The 19,127-nt window shown below is 41.5% G+C and overlaps 1 protein-coding gene across 1 annotated transcript in view; it reads right to left on the reverse strand.

Moving 5' to 3' along the window:
* me1 (malic enzyme 1, NADP(+)-dependent, cytosolic) overlaps positions 1–18,512 on the reverse strand; it is a 108,492-nt gene extending 89,980 nt beyond the window's left edge. The window contains exon 1 of the mRNA XM_050047533.1: positions 18,259–18,512. Coding sequence (XP_049903490.1) covers positions 18,259–18,387 — 129 coding nt within the window. The 5' untranslated portion in view covers positions 18,388–18,512. The remainder of the gene's footprint in view (positions 1–18,258) is intronic.
* Between the last annotated feature and the right edge of the window lie 615 nt (positions 18,513–19,127).

The following is a 19,127-nucleotide window of genomic DNA, read 5'->3' on the forward strand; positions in this document are numbered from 1 at the left end:
CAAGTCTTTGTGAAGTCAAACAATTGGACCCATGGTGTAATGATCAGCTGTCTGGACTCTAAATCTGGAGATCTAACTGAAGGTCAAGTCCTGATAGAACCTTCACCATGAAATTGGACAAAGATCTATACAGTGGTTGTAGGTAACATCAGATTAGCTAATGAATGTACAGTAACAGTCTACTACTCATGGCCTGTATCCTGTAATGGCTTAGAGGCACTCAAAGACAGCTCATTATCTCCTGTCGCTGTCCTCCCCATGTTAGAAGACCACCAGTGACAGACATGACTGCACACTGAGCTCAATAAACCTGCCAGAGGGAGAAACACCAGACCACCTGTTTGATACACCAGACAAATGGGTCTTTCAGAGCAAGATGTGAGACAGCAGTACTGAGGCTGGTCATCACTAGAGATGACCCAAGTGAGGTCAGAGAGCGTACACTGAATGTGAAAAATAATGTCATAAAGTCACATTCAGTAGACATTTTACAAAAGAAATGCACAATACTGTACACCACCTTTATGACAAGGTCTGTAACATCAGCTAAAAGTAGGACAAGGTTTAAAATTTTCCCATACATCACAGTGCACAGTAAATCATATGTCTACGATTAGAGCCTGTCACTACAGGAAGGTTAGAATTTATAGTCCATGTCTAATCTTTACATTTGCTATTTGTCTATCTGTCCTAAAAGAAAATGGAAAAAGTGCAGGAATGTATAGGCCATGGATGCCACATGATACACACAATGAGACTGTTAATAATTTATAGAGCAGAACGGAAACAACGCCTCAACATACAGACTGTACAATGTCTCTGAAAATGGGCCAATGAGTTCAACAAACCTTTGTCTCCAAGTTAGTATAGTTTTATTGTACTTAGTATTGACAGGGCTTCGACTTGCACACAGTAGATATCTCACAATGGCTTATCTCACTCCACTTCTGTGGGAAGATAAAGGTAAAGTTCAACAAAAGTTTGAAAGCAAATGACAGATATAGAGTCACTTTCACAAAGTGATACCAGATTAAACATTCATTGCCATTAAGGCATAAAAGAATCTCAAGTATAATCTACCTTAATCTGATATATTAAAGGAATACTTCACTTCCTAAATGGCCATTTGTATATCAGTTACTCACCCGGTGTTATGCTGAATTCATGAAGAAAACATTGTTTTTCCTAAATGCCTCCAGTGAACGAAGAATCCAAAAACTAAAGAAAATTCTTGATGAATTGAAGTCATAGGGGTCCACGTTTAACAGCAGCAAAACTGTATCAAAACATTCATTGACATTTTGTGCAGTCATATGCTCAGTGCTTCCCAAATAGAAAGCCCCCCTCCAACAGGGAACTGAACTAAAAGAGTGACTTATCTATGTTCTCTTCAAAGCCAGAATCCACTGACAAAACGGTTAATATACCTACCGAACAAGGGAGTTGCTGGTCAACTGGCACCTCCCGTGTTCAGCGAGGTAAATTTACTGTTTTTGTCAATGGAGTCTGGCTTTGAAGAGAGCATAGATAAGACTACTTTTAGTTCAGTTCCCTGTTGGAAAGGTCTGTCTGCTTGGGAAGTGCTGAACATACGACTGGATAAATAAGACTCCGATTATACTGCACGAGTTGTGTGAGACTGTGTAGATGGATGTTTTTGATATAGTTTTGCTGTTGTTAAATACAGACCCTATTAGTTCAATTCATCAAGACTTTCTCTGTTTTTCCGTTCTACGTTCATTGGAGGCATGCAAGATTTATCCACAAACTCAGGTTAAGAGCGGGTAAATAGTTTATATACAAAAGGTTATTTGGGTGGTTAAGTATTTCTTTAAGACTGAATATGAAGCTAAATGACAGATCAGTATGAATTTGTTGCCCTTGTAGGCTCTCACTTCTGAATATGTTCGTATTCAGTGTGGTGCTATAGACTACCAGGTTGCCCTATTGTGTCCAAATCCTGTAGATTTTCTCAGCAAAAGGCCAGATGCCCCCCATCTGTTTCCTGCTATAATGGCAACCGCAGCAGGGTTCAAGAGGATTGCCCTGCGCATAAAGCCCTTTAAATCCATCCCTTCCTCTCAGGAGGAAAAGAAAGAGCACACATCAGCTCCGATCCCTCTCTTCTCAGGATCTGCCTGCCTGACTAAGCTTTTCCCAATGAATGCCTCCCAACAAATGTGCCGTGTAGGGCCTGCATGTGTACTCTCATTCCCAAACAAATTCAGTCATTAGCAGGCCGAGGACTGTGGCACTCAATCTTTGTTCATGGGGCCAAACACCATTAGTCAGAGAGATAACTAGTGTTTTCTTTATCAACATGGTTGCACTGTGCTAATAATGCTGTCAGATAGAAGCAGTGAGAAAAAGCATGCTCACAACAAAATGGGGAGCAATCAAGGCAGAAACGAAGCTCTGTGAGCCTGCTCTTCAAGCTTCATTTCATACGTCTGGTTTAGGAAAACAGTTTGGCCTGTCTCACTGTTTGTTTGATTAAAGGTCTTTGTAAAACATTGCAGCCTTTTTTGTCTGGTTAAAATGACATTACACTCAATTCATAAGCTTACGATGACCTGAGCTTGTCTGTATTATATCAACTAAGTGCTGCTGCCTCTGTGAAAACCATAGACTGCATAAAAGAAATGGACACAGCCAATGTGACCTCACCCTTTACTTTGTGGACTACCATTTTGAAGCCTTAGGTCTGGCATGTTGGTTGTCGTCATCTTGGTTTTTTGGAGCCAGAGGTGACCATATGTAAACGAGAGGGTGGACCTGACTGATGCTTTGTCAGTTATTACAAAATGCTATGCCACTATCCCGATTGATAGGTCGGCATGCTAGCGTTTTGTTAATCACAAAGTAACCATACCCTGCAGCATACCTGCTTTATGAAATATTTTCTCTAAATGGTACCATTATTTCTGGAAATGAACATCATGCTGTATTGAAGAAGACTCGAAAGTAGCGATTGAGACTATAAAATCATGAGGTAAATATTTACTAGGGTATTAAATCTGGTGAGAAGTGGGGTTTCTTTCTTATAGACGTTTATACAACCAGACATCTTTTTACAACCAGCAGAGTTGCCCCCTGCTTGCCATTAGAAAGACTGATTCCACACACCAATGGGTGACGTCATGGTAGCTGTATCCATTATTCTATACAGTCCGTGGTGTTGAACCAAATATTTACAGGGAATACTGATTTCCATCAGCAATAACATAACGCACAAGAACCACTTGGTACATTCTATTTTACAGAGTATTCACTTTACAGAAGGGTGTTATTGATCTACTTTTGTCATCAAGAGCAACAGTAGCATCCCTTTTCCTGGTATGAGAAATTATTTCCTGTGGTTCTTGGTTGCAGTAGTTTATGTACCTGAAAGTAACTCATCATAACAAGTCCTACATCGGCCAAAAAGCTAACCTTGTTTTCACCAACGGGCAACTTCTGGGTCTAAAAAGTGACGCCAATGCTAAGTGTGTGTAACTGTGTCCAAGCTGTGGCCATCTTGGATTTCTGGAGCCATAAGTGACAAAATTTGTACAAGAGGAGTGGATCTGACTCATAGAATGTGCCATCGCCTTTCAGACAACCTGTCACTCAAAGTAACCACACCCTTTATTATACATAACTTTAAGCCTTAACAAAATATAAATGTGTGAGTTATATAAAAATTCACCCCCAGTACAGTTGTCATGGATGTTAAAATTAGCATTACAGACCAAAACTTTTTTTTACCAGGCTGTAAACATGTTTTTTTTTATTTTCTGCTGTAAATTTGGGTACTTAAACATGGGTTTCTATGGGGATTTACTCGATTTTGGAGCCAGCCTCAGGTGGCCATTAGAGGAACTGCAGTTTTTGGCACTTGATTGCTGGCTTCATTTTTCAGCCTCGGAGGTTGCTGCTTGTTCAACACTGCCAATGCAGACAAAGAGAAAACTTCCCATGTACATCATGGCAGGAAATTTGGATTGGAACTGTGTTTTGTAACAATGTTACTCTGATTTAATTTGTGTATTTGCAGTAACGCAATGTATTTAGTGGTAAGACGATATTTCCTTGTCTGTGTTAAATTTTGTAATGTCTGAATTAAGTTAGGTCTGGTACCAGCAATACTGTGTAGCACATGTATGTTTGTTATTTTTTGTTCCTCCTCTTTTGTATTGGTGCCACTGCTGTATGTTTACTGTATTTTAGATTTATGCTTGGCATATTTTTATTGTACTATAATCATATTTTGAGCATGTTAATTGGGATTTTATTCAACTATATTTTGTTGCCGTTTTTATTTTGCTTTCAATTAACAAGGCAAGTGTAAATTACAAGAGAAGCAATCTTGGCCTAATGCAAAAAAAAGAGCCCTGAAATAGTGTTTGAAGTTGTCAGCTCCACTGGCTCCACTGGTATCTATTATAACAGCACATCTCTTGTCCTAATCTGCCATCAGAGAGCAGACAGCAACTCTACCTCTAATTTACCTAACTTTCATGAGTCATGATCCCCACCTAGCAACACTGAGCTCTGAGACAGACCAAAAGGAGTGTCTTAAATTCCTCATCCTGAGCAAATATGAAAGCACGAGGCTCCTTAAATCAGGAGGTGTCAACTTGTGAATGTACAGACACACTTGTTGGTCAAACAGCCTTGAAAACCGAGCCGATGTTGACTCAGGGAGGGCAGCCTCCAGTGGGTGGAGGTAGCAGACATGCAGGGTTCTTCAAACGCAGCCAATCCCCCTGAGGCAGCCTTTTCATGCTCCTCAGTTCAGGTCCCTTAGGAGCCTGAGCGTTGCCGGGAAAATGTCCAAACCTTCCGAGGCAATTCACTTCTGGCTAGTGATGCCTCAGCATTCATTGGCTGTGTTCAGGTGATAGTATGGGCTTTGACAGCCATGTCTGACGTTACAGGTGTTTGTGAATCTCTCCTAATGAAAACACTTTTATACTTTCCTTTTTCTGGAACAACAACCGAGGAATATTCTGCGACTGAGTCATGTGGAGAGAGTCCATTAAAACAGAAGAAAAACCACAAGCAAAATCCTCAAGAACACAGACAGCAAGATGTCCTTGCTTGTACAGTGAAGTGTCTGCTGGCTGAACTGTCTTATTGGCACAGGAAATCTCCAATTAATCTGTTTGTGGTCCTACAGAAAGCCAATCCAATTTCAGAGGCTGTCTCAAAATAACTGTCTAATGCTGTCGTCACAAATAGAACAACAAGAATATTCTAAAAATCAGCCAACAGGTGAATTACAGCTCTCTTTGCATTGGAAGAATAGCCCCTCTTTTAATTTTTTATGAAATAGCAGTGAGCCAATCTCCACGCTCACCTCTGTGACTTCTCCAGGGGAGGTGAACCATAATGTAAGGGCTCCAATGAAATCTGCTTTCCTGTTGTCACTGCTTGTTTCTGTGATGACAGAAATTTCTTCTGACCACCTACTTGGCAGCTGGTTCTCTAAATGCACCCAGACAGTTAAAATGTGAAAGCAAAGAACTTGTCCCCTCACAAAGCACACATCACTGTTGTTAAAAGACAGGGAAAGCCATAACACTGTCACCAGTAAGGCTGTAGCTCCTGGTCAGTGATAAAGGGCACAGCTATTCCCTTCAGAGAGAAACACATATATAGGGAGTTTGACATTTTTCTAACATCCTTGTTTGTGTTGGATCTGTTAGTGATGAGAGCACTTAAAGTCAGGAAGGGGATAGTGGTAAGAGTGTTGTTGTTTTTTTTACCCTGTAGAGGTTGAAGAATTTAGGCCCCCTTACGACAGAAAGGGGCACAGTAAAATTCATCCAAAATGTTAATACCTGGTTCAGAAACTTGGTGACATAGGGACACCTCACAGGGCTGGTATGTAAACTCCCATAGCTGATGAGCTGATATCTGCTAACACGCTAGCCAGCTTGCAACAGAACAATAAGTTCACAAAGTTTATTTAAAAGACATATTTGTACCATCACCTCTGCAAACGACTCCACTTTACAATAAGACAGACGAGGATAAAATACAAGCACAAAATTGCAATAGCTGTGGCATGTACGCCCATACATCCACTCATTGAACCTATTTGAAAGTTAACCGCCTTTTTGCAACAGGCCAATCCCATTGCCATGCCCCCTTATAGCCAACTGGCGTAAACACAAACACATACCTTCACAAGCACACACACATGACCTCCTAGGGCGAAAACTTTGGCCGCCATTGGGTGGAGAAATGTTTAGTGGATTGACCAAGTAACAGACGTCCTGGCTATTTTTGTAGGCTGAAACCATTTTCCTCAGTGGAAACAAAGCTTTTATTTACTTTTATTTCACAGATAAACAATAAATTGTGAAGACAATAAAGCCCCCACAAAATAGTATTTTATGTGTTGTGTTAGCCTGGTTCCAGACCATAGACCCCGCCCACTCAACTGAGTAGGCTTGCATCTCTGGTCTGGCATACTGTAATGAATTTGCGTTTTATCTCGTCCAAACGATGGACGGACCAATGAACGCCGGGGGTGGGGGCGGGTCTAGCGATTAGCCAATCAGCGCCACGCTGATGTCAAGCTGTACGCCGGTGGGTAACTGGTGAGGATAGCAACAATGGCGACCACTACAGATCCTACAGACCACATTAACGATGCTATCGAGGCATTTCACCACTACTCACGTTAATGGAGGACCAAATTAAGGAAGCTGCTAAACTGGATTTAACGGCGATGCAGCTGGGCGTGCACAACGACGGAGACATTTTAAACGGGCAATGCTCGCTTGTTTTCGGCACCCCCGAGGCATGGATACTAATGACGTCAGATTCTGGGTGAGTCGTTGATCTCTACTGATTGGTTAGGGAAAAATCAAATTCCCTCCCCCTTGTAAATCGCCTTCAATGGAGGCAGTGTCAGACTGAAGGTTCTGGGAGCTTCAGTCTGACACTCAGGCTAGTGTTGTGTGTGATTTATCCTGGCCTTATATGAGTAAAGGAAATCTTAGCTAGTCACTAGGCTAACTTATACAAAGTAAAATGCCATAGGCTTTTGCTAACACTAGCATGATATATTTGTTCGGAAAATGTTTTTAGTATGAGACAGTTGCTTTGGCGGTAAACCTTGTGAGCTGTAATGCAGCCGAATTTTTTTAACGATACCTTCCTTAAATGTACATTTGTCCCTGACTTCATATGACTAGAGGAAAAGCTAGAACTAGCCTGGCTAATTTATACAATGTAAAATGCCACAGGCTTTATGCTAAAAACATTAGCATGTCGTATTTATGGGGAAAATGTGTCCAGCAAAAGACAAGTGCTTTGTTTGTGTACTTGTAATTGAAATTGTTGCTATTTAGCCAGGTTTAATGTGTGTTTTGGCTGTGTTTTGAATTAACTAAACTTAACAGCACTATACAGAAACCCCACAGCTGACTAGTGTTTTGGAGGTGTAACTGCAGAGTGACACAGACACACCACCGCACAAGTATAAATGCTCACAATGGCGTAGGCCACATGCATAGGCTATGGCGTAGGTTCTGCATAGATCTTACAGATCAACTTAAGTGCAAGAGCGAGCCATACTGCTGCTGGTTGCAGCTAAAAAGTGGATGGTCAAAAACAAGCTACAATAACTTCCCCCATTTTGGACCATCCAGCTCTCAAGTCAATCATAGGTCAACACTGTCAAAATAGCTTTCTACTGGTCAATGGCACAAATTAACGTATCAAAGTTCACAAAGGCTGAGCAAAAAAAATGCATAGGCTACACTTACATTGCCCCCATATGCAAACCCAGTTATCGTAGCAATGCCACAGGGCTGAATTGATTTTAAATGCTGGTGTGACCAGGCCTTTTGCCCATAAACCAACATATTTACAGCTCTTTATCACAACCAGTCCATTATCATAAATCTCCTCAGTGTTTTTATGAGGCTGAAAACACACAAAACCTGTCAGTCAACACAGCATCAGTCTAAATGATAACCATCTCTCTGACCTTGGGAAAATGGTTTGTACTACATCATGTTCATATATCCACAATGTTGCAGAATGCTGAAACAAAATACTGCCTTTAGATTCTTACTGCTAAGACATGGCAAGACCTCCACCACTCTGAAATAACAGACAAAAGCTGCATTGAACGGAGGAGGAGGGGAAAAGACAGCAGGGGCTGAAAGAGGTGGGATGCTTGAGATGAGCTTCATAGGAAGGTGATGAGGCTCAGACTGTCTCCTTCTCTCTGTCTGGGACAAGTTAATGGCTTCTCCGTTGTCCTCACATGAATGAGGACCACCTTACAAAAAACACACAAAAGTGAGCTGAGGAGTCAGGGCTATTTAGACCTGGACTTGCCGCTGAATAAACACAGCATCACAATTGTGTGTGAGCGCAGAAACTGTTGAGTCGAGAGTCGGATTAAATTACACTCAGTTCTTTTGAGCCATCCCTGAAGAAAACACTGATAATTGCACTTATGGGGCTGCACGTTAAAAACCTATTTGAACTGGTTTATGAACATGTTGAAGTATGCGTTTGTGTGTATGTGTGTGTGTTCGTGTGTGTGTAAAGCTCAAGCTGAGGTTGGTTAGTGGAGGGGAACGAGGGTGCACTTTCTTTCTGTCTGGCCGATCCACTCCAGTCCATCAGAGGAATGTCTGGTCACCAGCAATGCGTGCGGTCAACCTGAAACACCTGGCCACACCTGGGACAACCCCCCCCACACACACTCCCTCACACACACATATCCACGGAGCTCTGCCGTCCATCTAGTGAGAGGGACTGACAAGTGCAGCTGCTCTGCATAAAGACTAAACAGAGAAAGGCTTGTTCCATTTTCACCGCTCAGTTAAACGAAGGCTTGTAATCTGACTGCCAACATCATCAAGTTCAACCTCACATAACCACTGTCATCCACCTCTAAACTGCCTGCACACAACTAGCATTTTCACATTATTTCTGCCCCACCCAGAAACAGGATAGTATCGTCAGAATCTCCTGTGCAATGGTCTTTGGGAAAAGTTACTCTTACTCATACATGATTGAGGTTAAAATGAAAAATGTGAGAAGCAACACAGTCGATGTTTCCACATCTGCCATGCTAGCAGCTCTGTGGGGTTGTACTTAGGTACAGTGGTGTTTTTTAAGCTGAATGCTAACATCAGCACACTAACATACTCACAGTGACAATGTTAAAGTTTAATGTCCGTATTTTTCCACCTGGACCCTACTTTCCCATGCTTTTTCTCGAAGCAGCAAAACAGGCTGCGATGTAACCACTCAGAGCAATTGTGCACCATCAATGTACATCGATGTACGTGGATTATCATACGAGTCGTCTGACAACTTAAATAAAGGATCCTACAGAGACAGACCTTTTTGTTAAGGAGTGAGATCCTTTTTTTAACCAGTAAAAGCCCTGGAATTGTTATCACTAAACCCACCAGACTCCTTTTAAAAGGTTTTTAGTGTGTATAGAGACAGCAGCATATTTTCACGTCTAACTGGGGGAATCATAGGTTTATCTAAACCAGACCAGAGTTGGTGACTGTTGGAAAATTGAAAAGAGGAACCAAAATGGCTTTTGTGAATTTTACTTTGTTACCACTGACTTTGGATTAAGTGTGTTTTACAGTGAGAAAAATACTGTTCATCTAAATGGAGTCTGGTGTACTCAATGATAGCAATTTCAGGGCTGTTTCTGGTCAAAGAAAAATGATCTTACCCTTTAACAATAAGGTCTATCTCTGTAGTGATCCTTTACATAATGTTGTCAGGCAATTATGATGACAATCTCAGCCTGTCAGTGGCAAAACAAGCAATTTAAGTGGACGTAAGTTGTCATGCAAACATTCCCTGAATGGTTACATCACAGCCGGTTTCGCTACCGCCGGCTGCAGCATCCTCGCTCAATACTAGATTAATTTAAAACAATTGTTGTCTTCATTAGTCACTTGGACACAAAAATATGGGGAAAATGGTCCAGGTTGAAATATACCAATCCTTAAACATGCTGACATTTAGCAGATATTATAATGTTTACCATTTTTACCATCTTAGTTTAGTGTGTTAGCATGCTAACATTTGATAACTACAAAGTACAAAGTACAGCTGAGGCTGATGGGAATGTCATTAGTTTTGCAGGTATTTGGTCATAAAACACTACTGGGCATACCATATTAACATGTTTTGACCTGATGATGCCAGGGTTTAACTAAAATTACTACATTTATTTTGAGGGGATGGGGAAATTTATTTACAATCCATCTACTATTTGTCGAGAGATTTCAGTCAAACTTTAAACGTCAGCTTCAGGGTAGTGCAAGAGGAAAAGTCAGTGAGTCTGTAACACAGTACTTGTTAAGATATTTTTGTCTGTGAAAAAGTGCACAACTGACCACAACTATGGCTAAAACTTTGCCGCCCTGCACCTCTAAAGCTCACTAATCAACATGTGCTATCTCATTTGTTTAAAATTTATGTTGCCATGGCTTCCTGGAGTCTTCTTGTCACTGTGACATGTCACTGCTTCCAGTCTTTATGCAAAGCCGAGATAGTCATACACTGGCTCTAGCTTCATATCTATTGTGAAGATTTGATATGGTCTTCTCATCTAACTCTCAGCAAGAAAGTGAATAACTGTATTTCCAAAAATGTGGAACTGTTTAAGGACTCATGGGATAAAACTTGACATTTGTCAGAATTAGCATCATTAGGGGCTCATAGTTTACTCCTTATCTTTTCCAGTCAAGAAAAAAACAGTGAAGTTATTTACTTTAAGACCACTGCTATCATCACAAATATCCATCAGAGGATTTTCCGTCGCATGTGAAATGTTGATCGTACGATGGACAGAGGCCAGAGAGCTGAGAGATTGATAAATGTAGAAAGATTACCAAGGTCCATGGGAACCCTGGCTAGCAGCACAAACAAAGCATTGCTGTAATGCCTTAGCACCACAGAAAACTGTCAGCACAAAGCTTTTATAAGTCTTGACTGTGCAGAAAACAGACATTTATCCTTGTGTCATGCTGACACGGTGACTCAGTGGGAATCAAAGTTCCAGACTGCATTTAGTAAAGTCAGCGCCAGGTCATCCAGCTGTTTTCTCACTGGCACCTTTTACCAATCGTGACATAATTCTATTAGAGTGCATGCACTGTTATAAAACCCTTATCAGGCCTTGCTAGGAATACAGACCGGCTGGAGCACATTATGCTTCCCATGGAAAACTCAGCAAATCAGTTGCAACCAACAAAGCATGACACATACCCAAAGGGAAGGATTCAGAGAGCCACAAAGATACAGAAATATTCCCATTTTAGAATTAAAAGCTAGGCATATTTGTTGCCATTTGTTTGTTTGTTGCTAAATTTATTTACATCGGTTTCAGCTCAAGGAAAATGCAAACCTGGTGAGGGAAAAAAATCTTTTCTGGGAGCAAAAGTCGATTGGAGTAGCGGCCAAACCCAGAGTCACTCTAACATGAGAGCCTAATTACTTCCAGTTGCTACAGAGGTTTATCAGGACCGTCGCTATTTGGCATACCAGCACATCCTCAACGCCCAATCAGATACACTGTTTGTTCAGCGCCCACTATGAACAGAGATTCTTACTTTTAGTCTTTCATCTGTCGAGCCATCTTGCAATGTCATGTGTGGAGCCTGTGGTTACAAATGGGGCATCCAATTGCAGCGCTGTCTGGGCACAGGCTCTCCATTTTATTCAGCATTCGTAGGCTCAAATGATGCATAATGTCAGTGATTTTAAAAACCTCAATAAACAACACATTACTGTTTAATCAAGGGGATCAATATGAGTTCTTGGGATTTAGCGCTGAAAGCTTGAATGACAACACCATTTCTCACCCAGGAGCCTTCTGTATTTAAATGTAAGTCTTTGTGAGTCTACTATTCATTATCGCCAGGTCTGATGTTTTTGCGCAAACAAGGAGAGTGTGCCTGCCAGTCAGTTGCTGTGAAACTGTAAAAGAGGTTAACAAACAGACAGGAGCTGCAGCTCTCATTCTCTCCAACCTTTATGGCCGACTGCACTTGTCACAGTCACCTTCACCTCCTAGAGTGTATAATAGAATGGACATAGCCACCAAGTGCTAGCACCCACAGAGTGCTGCAGGAATGAGTCCTAAAACCTGGAAATGAGTTAGCATTTTAGCGCTCTCAGTTCCTTCGTTGTCAGTAAATACACCACTCATGAATTTTGAATTCATTTGCCCCATTTTCTTCATTGATTCTCGGTCAAACAGCTCTGTAAAGGCTTCTGACGGATAAAAAAAACAAAAAAAACACAGAAAATCAACAAAAGTTTCGGACTCATTGTGCAAACGCGATTGACAAAACGTGAGGTTGTATTTGTTTTTAGACGTAAAACAATTTCAGACGAAAAAAACTGACTCAGCGTGCAAAAGCCTTAATGCTAGTTGCTAGCTTGGTTAGCATGTTACATTTAGAGCTATGATTAACTTTGACAATGCTATTTTTCGCAAACAAAAAACCATCTTGAAAACAAAGCTAGGCCTACTTAGCCTTGCTGGATGGGCACACTAGACATAATCATTTAAAGCCTTAATAAAATGTAAACAGGTGAGTTTTATAAAAAGTCACCCCCATATAGTTGTCAAGAATGTTGAAATTAGCTATAGAGACCAAAACTGTTTTTTGTACCAGGCTGTAAACATGTTTAGTCATGTTGTAACATGAGGCATTTTAATATAGGTGTCTGAAGATTGACTCAATTTTGGAGCCAGCCTCAAGTGGTCATTAGAAGAACTGCAGGTTTTGGCACTTCATTTTTAAGCCCTAGAGGTTGCCGCTTGCTTCAACTACAGTACAGAACCAGTGAATGGGCATCTGTTGGCTGCCTACACACCGACCACTCAGTTCAGTGTTTGAGGTGAAACAGCATCCCTGATTGGGTGCTAAGAGCATTTTTAAGGAGGTTGTTATTGTTGTTGTTTTTCGAGGCTGTGGCAGGCGGAACCAGCGTCAGAGAGACGCACTGAGGGCTGGGATTCACACAGATGCCTCATTAATGTGTGATCAAGCAGAGAGACAGAGGACTTCTGTGGAGCGTGGCCAGCGCTCTCTTCCTCGCCACAGAGAACCCTTTCTACACCTTGCAACCCACTTCATCTCTTTATTGCACAGTGAGCACATACACAAAACACACCTATAATATCCGGTTCCACCTCAGCAAAGGGAGGAGGGAGTTCTAGCCAAAGAGTAAGGTGAAGCTGTGTGTGCATGTACATGCGTCAGCTCTACATGTTTAAGTGTGAGAGAGGAAAGATTAAAAGGAAATCGAGGCCTGTCGATGTGAGGACAGGCCGCTTTCAGCGCTGCGTCCCTAAGCATCAGTTAGCAAGTTGTGCTGTGACTGGCTTCTCTTAGGGGTGAAGTGGGCCAGCTGAGGGAGATAAACATACTTCATCCCCAGGGCTTGCTGAAATCAGAAGGAGGGCAACAATGTGCCACTGCCTGCGCCACAGAAGCCTGCCTGTGCCTGGCCACTAACACTCCTTAGCAGTCATTTCCTACCTTCTACTCCAATTTCCTCGCCCCAGTTCATGTATAGGGCTGACAGTGGATTGTTCACCTGGCTGCATAAGAAACCTTTTTTTTCTGCTATGACTCTAACCTGTGTGTGTTTGAGGGCGGCTGTGTTTTGGGTCACTTTAGCCAAGTGATGAGAAGCTCAGGTTGATCAGATACAGCCACCAACCAAGATTGGCTTAAATAAAAAAACTATTATTTTTCTTTTGGAAAAAACTATGGTTTTAAAAGTCTGCCATTGTTTCTGTTAATGGCCTGATTGAACAGACTACTGTGCTGTGTACAAACTGTCCAAGCAGGCTCCTCAGATCCTTGTTGCTGAAAGTTTCATGCCCAGTTTTTGTTCTCATGTCATTAATCTTATTAAACCACAAGTTTTTTTTCCCAAAACAATGTAACAACACAAGTTGTGAGCTCATTTAAGATGGCCGACTTTAAGAGGGAGAAGAAAAGACTTCTTGTAAACAGAGGAACAAAGAACTGTGGTTCTCGTAACATTCACTCTTAACATTACTCAGAAGAAAAACTAAGGAAATGGAGAGAGAGGAAAGAATGACAGTAAGTAAAATGTATGAGGGAGTGTTTGTCTTAAAACTGTGGGTAAAATGATATTTCTGTGTCTCTGTGGCACTTAGTCAAAGGCTCCAGCATGCCTGAATGCCTGAGGTCAAGTTGTCAACAGACCTTCATTAAAAGAGACAAAATATAGTGTAACATCCTAAGTGCTAGACTGGTCATGCTTTCACATGAATATAGGTCAACCTATGTAGCCCTTTTTAAGAGCCTTCTTGTACACTGGGTCCATTCAGGACCCCAAGGTGTAAATTGGGATGTAAACAAACAGTTTACTGGGTCAGGTTTAAGCGCTGAAGCTGTAGGTCCCAGATTGACCTCTGTCACAAACAGCCATTACCTCGGTCTGAGGAGATTTTAAAAAAGAAACTATTATAAATTAGAAAACAAGTGCTCTCCGTACAATTCAAACTGCAACAGAAAATCAAAGGGGGGGTTTCAGGGTGGCAACTTAGAGAGTGGCTTGGACCAACAGAGCCTGCTTACTAAACAACAGCAAGATTTCTGATGTGAAGTCACAGCGGGTGAAATGGTGACAATATCGGCATGGATATTGATGCTGCTTGATTACTGAGCAATTAAGAAAACATCATTTAAAAAGTATGGTGAATTCAAGAAAACAGGCTGTCGGGTTTGTTGACCAAACCCGACAGCCTGTTTTCTTGAATTCACCGTAGCGAATGAAGACATATGCACTGTTTGTATTTCACTCAATATCACACCTACACAATGGAAATTCCACAGTGGTGAAAGGTCGTAGTGACATACGTGGTCACAGTGTGACTGCTCAATGACAATATTAACCCTGACTCATTTTTCCTTTTGCTGCAAGGGAAAACAGCTTTTTCTTCTCACTCGGGGGCTGTGCTACAGCTGCAGAAGTAAAAACATGGTGGAAATAATATTCATTTCATTTTGTCAAGTAAATATGTTGCAGATTTCTCTGCATGCATGATGCACTTAACATTACATGAAGGCAAAATCGTTGTCACAGTCATTGGTTCCAGAATACAACACTGACAGAAGCCTGAGGCCAAACACTCATCTCCTGTTTCTTACTTCAACATGATGGATAAATATTTAAACACAGGACTTGTCATTCCCCCTTTTTGTTGTGAGTTTCCTGACACAAATACTGCATGTGGAAGTTACTTGGTTGACAGTGATGAAGTGCTCACATGAAGCACCACACTTTGGAACATTTATGTTTATGTTAATTAACTAGTAGGTGCCTCTAAATGTCATCAGTTTGTGTTTCTTTGAAGATGCCTGCAGTGTCAGAAAGAGGCATAAGAGGCTAAAAGAGTGATTATGAATTAAAGATGAAAATGAGGGATTTGCTGGCCGTGGAGCTTAAAGGGCAGGTTCATCTGCATTCTTCTCCATGTTTTTCCAAACTGAAACTCCCACTCAGCTGTTACCACAAAGCAGTGACATGGGTTACAGCGCTTAAGTGTACGCTTCATTTAGATTAGTTTACCGCTTCACCTTGCCATCAGACAGCTCTTTCTGATGGGGATCTGTAGCCGTTATCTACTGTATGCTCTCTACAAAGCCACCAAGATTCCTTATAGGATATGTTTGTTGCTTGTCTACCCGCTACCTCAAACATTTAGTATGTTTGCTATTGTGTGATTTCATAACTGAATTAATGTGGCGTCCAAAGCAGTATGTGGGTTACTATGTAGTTACAACATTGTGCAGAAACCGAGGTTAGGTCATGTGTGAGAATGTTTTTAGAGGAGCTTGAGAAAATACATTCATTACTTTGTCCAAAATTTGAATTTTCAGGTTTGAATACATCAGGAACACTACTGGAAAGCTACACACTGAAATAAAAACCTTAAAAAAAAATTAATTATTAATAAATAATGGAGCTGCTATTCAGTAAACCTAGGCACTGATGTAAATGAGGTTCGTACAAATTCACTAGACAAAGAGCTTCATTAGACAGTGACAGAAAGTACAGAGATAACCTTACAAATTAGTTACACAACAAACTCAGTCCACTGTGACAGCATTCCACATCATCAGGTTATGCAGGTCCTGCAGAATGTGTCGTTGTGAAATAAATTGTGAAATCTTTGCATTCCAGTGTTGTGTGTCTCCAAATTAGGGTCATATTTCCTATAAACCATACTACTCGATGTCAGAAAGAGGATGTTGCTCTGTGTTGTGCTACAATGCAGTCAAACTGACTTCATGCTAAGTGTGACACAGCATAAAGGAGCCATTTTCGCACTGACAGTCTCATTTGTCTGCTAAATTTATTCTAACAGTTAATGTGGATGTTTTTGATTTGTTACATTTCTGCACATATCTTTTTTTATGAATGATTAAACTAACATAATCCACTCTTCACTGGTGTTTCTCACAACACAATGTGACATTTAAACCCACCTAGTTTACAAAGTGTACCCTAATTTGTTCCTCTTAGTCATAATGCATCTGTGCACATGCGTCATCTCACCCTGCCACGCCATGCACACTTACACACATGAAAACAAACACACGGGGTTGATGTGCGGCATGTGGCGGTCTCAGGAGTGGGGTCATTAACTGCCCTAACAAACCGGTCTCTGTGCAGCCACCGGCACACCACTCCTCGCTCCACGCACACTGGCCTGTTTGGACTCCACTGTCTCACTTATCAGCTCACTGTTTACACCAGCCAACTGTGGTGAACTGACTGCATCCTTTATCAGAGTGGAGCAGGTTTCAAACTAAAAACGTGTAGTGATTGGGGTATTGCATCTGAAAATTCACAGTAAAATAAACCAGAATAGTTTAAAGATTAGACAACTACAGGCCTACAGGAAACATATTTGGCCAGTAAGAGTGCAGAAAACAGCTCCGAGGGAAGAAATAGACTGCTCAAGTGTTCTAAAATTAGTCTGACTTTGACAAAGAGCAGTCAGACCCTGCTCTGCTTGCTGGGCACAGTAGACGTAAGAGTAGCCCTAAATTCAGCCAGTTTTTTGATGGTCAGTCAGCACCATGGACAGAGACCCTGTCACCATAGCTTGACCTCTGGGGCCCCATCCCACCACACAAACCAAGAGAAAACACTGGAAAGGCTCAACGGCTGCCGGATGCTCTTTGTTAAGGACGTAAAGCATGGTAAAAAAAATACATCAGGCTAACTCAACAGGAATGGCTAGTCAGAGGAATCATGTTAAAAATCTTAGCAGTCTTGAAAGACAGGCAGTTCTTCACAATAAGAACCTGTAAAGTCTTCCCTTGACCTCATGGCCCACAAGGAAGCTGCTCAGCATTATTTCTTGCATGACTAAGCAACTTCTGGCACTGTTCCTCATTTTACTTACAGAAGAGAAAGCAAAAAGAAGCTTTATTTTTAAACATGTATAGGGGCTGTTGTGACTTATCTCATGTAGGATACCCACAGTGAGCTCACAGCAGCCTGTCACAATATGCTGAATCACATATTGTAGGCTATGTGGTGCTTACTTGAGGAAGACGGGCCTGAGTCGTCATTTATGATGGTAATAATTAACTATTATAGTCTCTATAAAGCAATACGTGACAGGGCAGTACAAAGAAAAGCCCCTCTCTATGTGACAACACCGTTTGGTCTCTTTAAATCTAAATATAACCGCGTCTAAAGCTGATACCTAAACCTCCTGGCTAATGTTGCGTTCACTTGCTGCTTGAGGGCTCCGACCGGCCGTACACACATCAAAAAGAAGACTTGTGCGTATGTTAAAATATTAAACATTTGGATCATACCTCAGATAATAATAAAGGTAGCTGCTTTTGTAGGGAGTAGATGAGGAACGTCATGAAATATATGAGAAAATGTGACACCTTGGTAAGCTTGGTGTCAATCTTTAACATGGGCAAAACAGTCTCTAATTAGCAAAATGTTGTTGTAGGCCTATCACCTATCACAGGTTGAGAATCTTCACACCCTAAATGCCAGCTAGACTTTGTGAACTGTGAAATTATGTTACATTCTACCTTAATCATATTAGCACTTGAAGTTTACCGTTTGCGCTCTAGTCAGAATTATCATATTTCCTACAGTACCTGAAGGTACCAGCTAGCTTGTCACCCTTCGTCCATAGAAACAAGCTACAAACTCACACAACTGTGTCTCCACACTGACCTTGTTCAAGGGGGGGTTTCGGGTAACATCGTAGCCCCTCTTCTTGGTGTACACGAAGGTTTTTGTTGTGTCTTCGGACTTGTGCATCTCCGTTTCCACTGACTCCCGTCTGACCAGCGCGCGTGCCATGTCGCTGCCTCTTTAAATAGAGCGACGGTGAACTGTTGTGAACTCAACAAGTGGATGCGCAGGTCTGACCGCTGAGCTGTGGCCGCTCTCTGCCTGTGTTGTCACTTCGCTCAAGAACAGCCCGAGTCTCCTTATCATGCTCTTTTATTGTCCCCAGTCAGCTCTTGTCTTATGTAGCGTCCCTGCGTGTACTTTCACCAGGCAACAGGTGCATGGTGGTGTGAAGTCAGGTAATATGAGACGCCAGGTAAAATGAGACAAGTAGGGTTTTACATCTTGGGCTCTTTAAATATTTGCAGCCAGTCACAGAACATGTTACTGCATAGTTACAACTTGTACCCTAATACATGAATTATGCCATCATGTACCACCCTACTACCAACCTGGTCTCAGTCCAATACTGGCACTTGGACACTGTATGCAAACTGTACATTTTCTGTGAAAACAACTGTATTTTGAAAAGACATAATGCAAATTTTTGTTATGGATTTAAAGCATGGGAAAAAATACACCAGGCTTATTCAACAGGAACGGCTGGTCAGAGGAAAAATCTTAGCAGACTTGAAAGACAGGCTGTTTCTCACAAGAAGAACATGCATGTAGAAGAACATTGTATTTTGAAAAGACATAATGCATGTAACAGGCTGAAGTTGACACAGTGTTCCAGAACATCAACAACAGACGCATCCAGGCTACCTTGCACACCATATGTTGACACTGAATGTCAACAACCATGCGAC

Source organism: Epinephelus moara, chromosome 6 (assembly GCF_006386435.1).
Source record: "Epinephelus moara isolate mb chromosome 6, YSFRI_EMoa_1.0, whole genome shotgun sequence".
Classification (NCBI taxonomy): Eukaryota; Metazoa; Chordata; class Actinopteri; order Perciformes; family Serranidae; genus Epinephelus; species Epinephelus moara.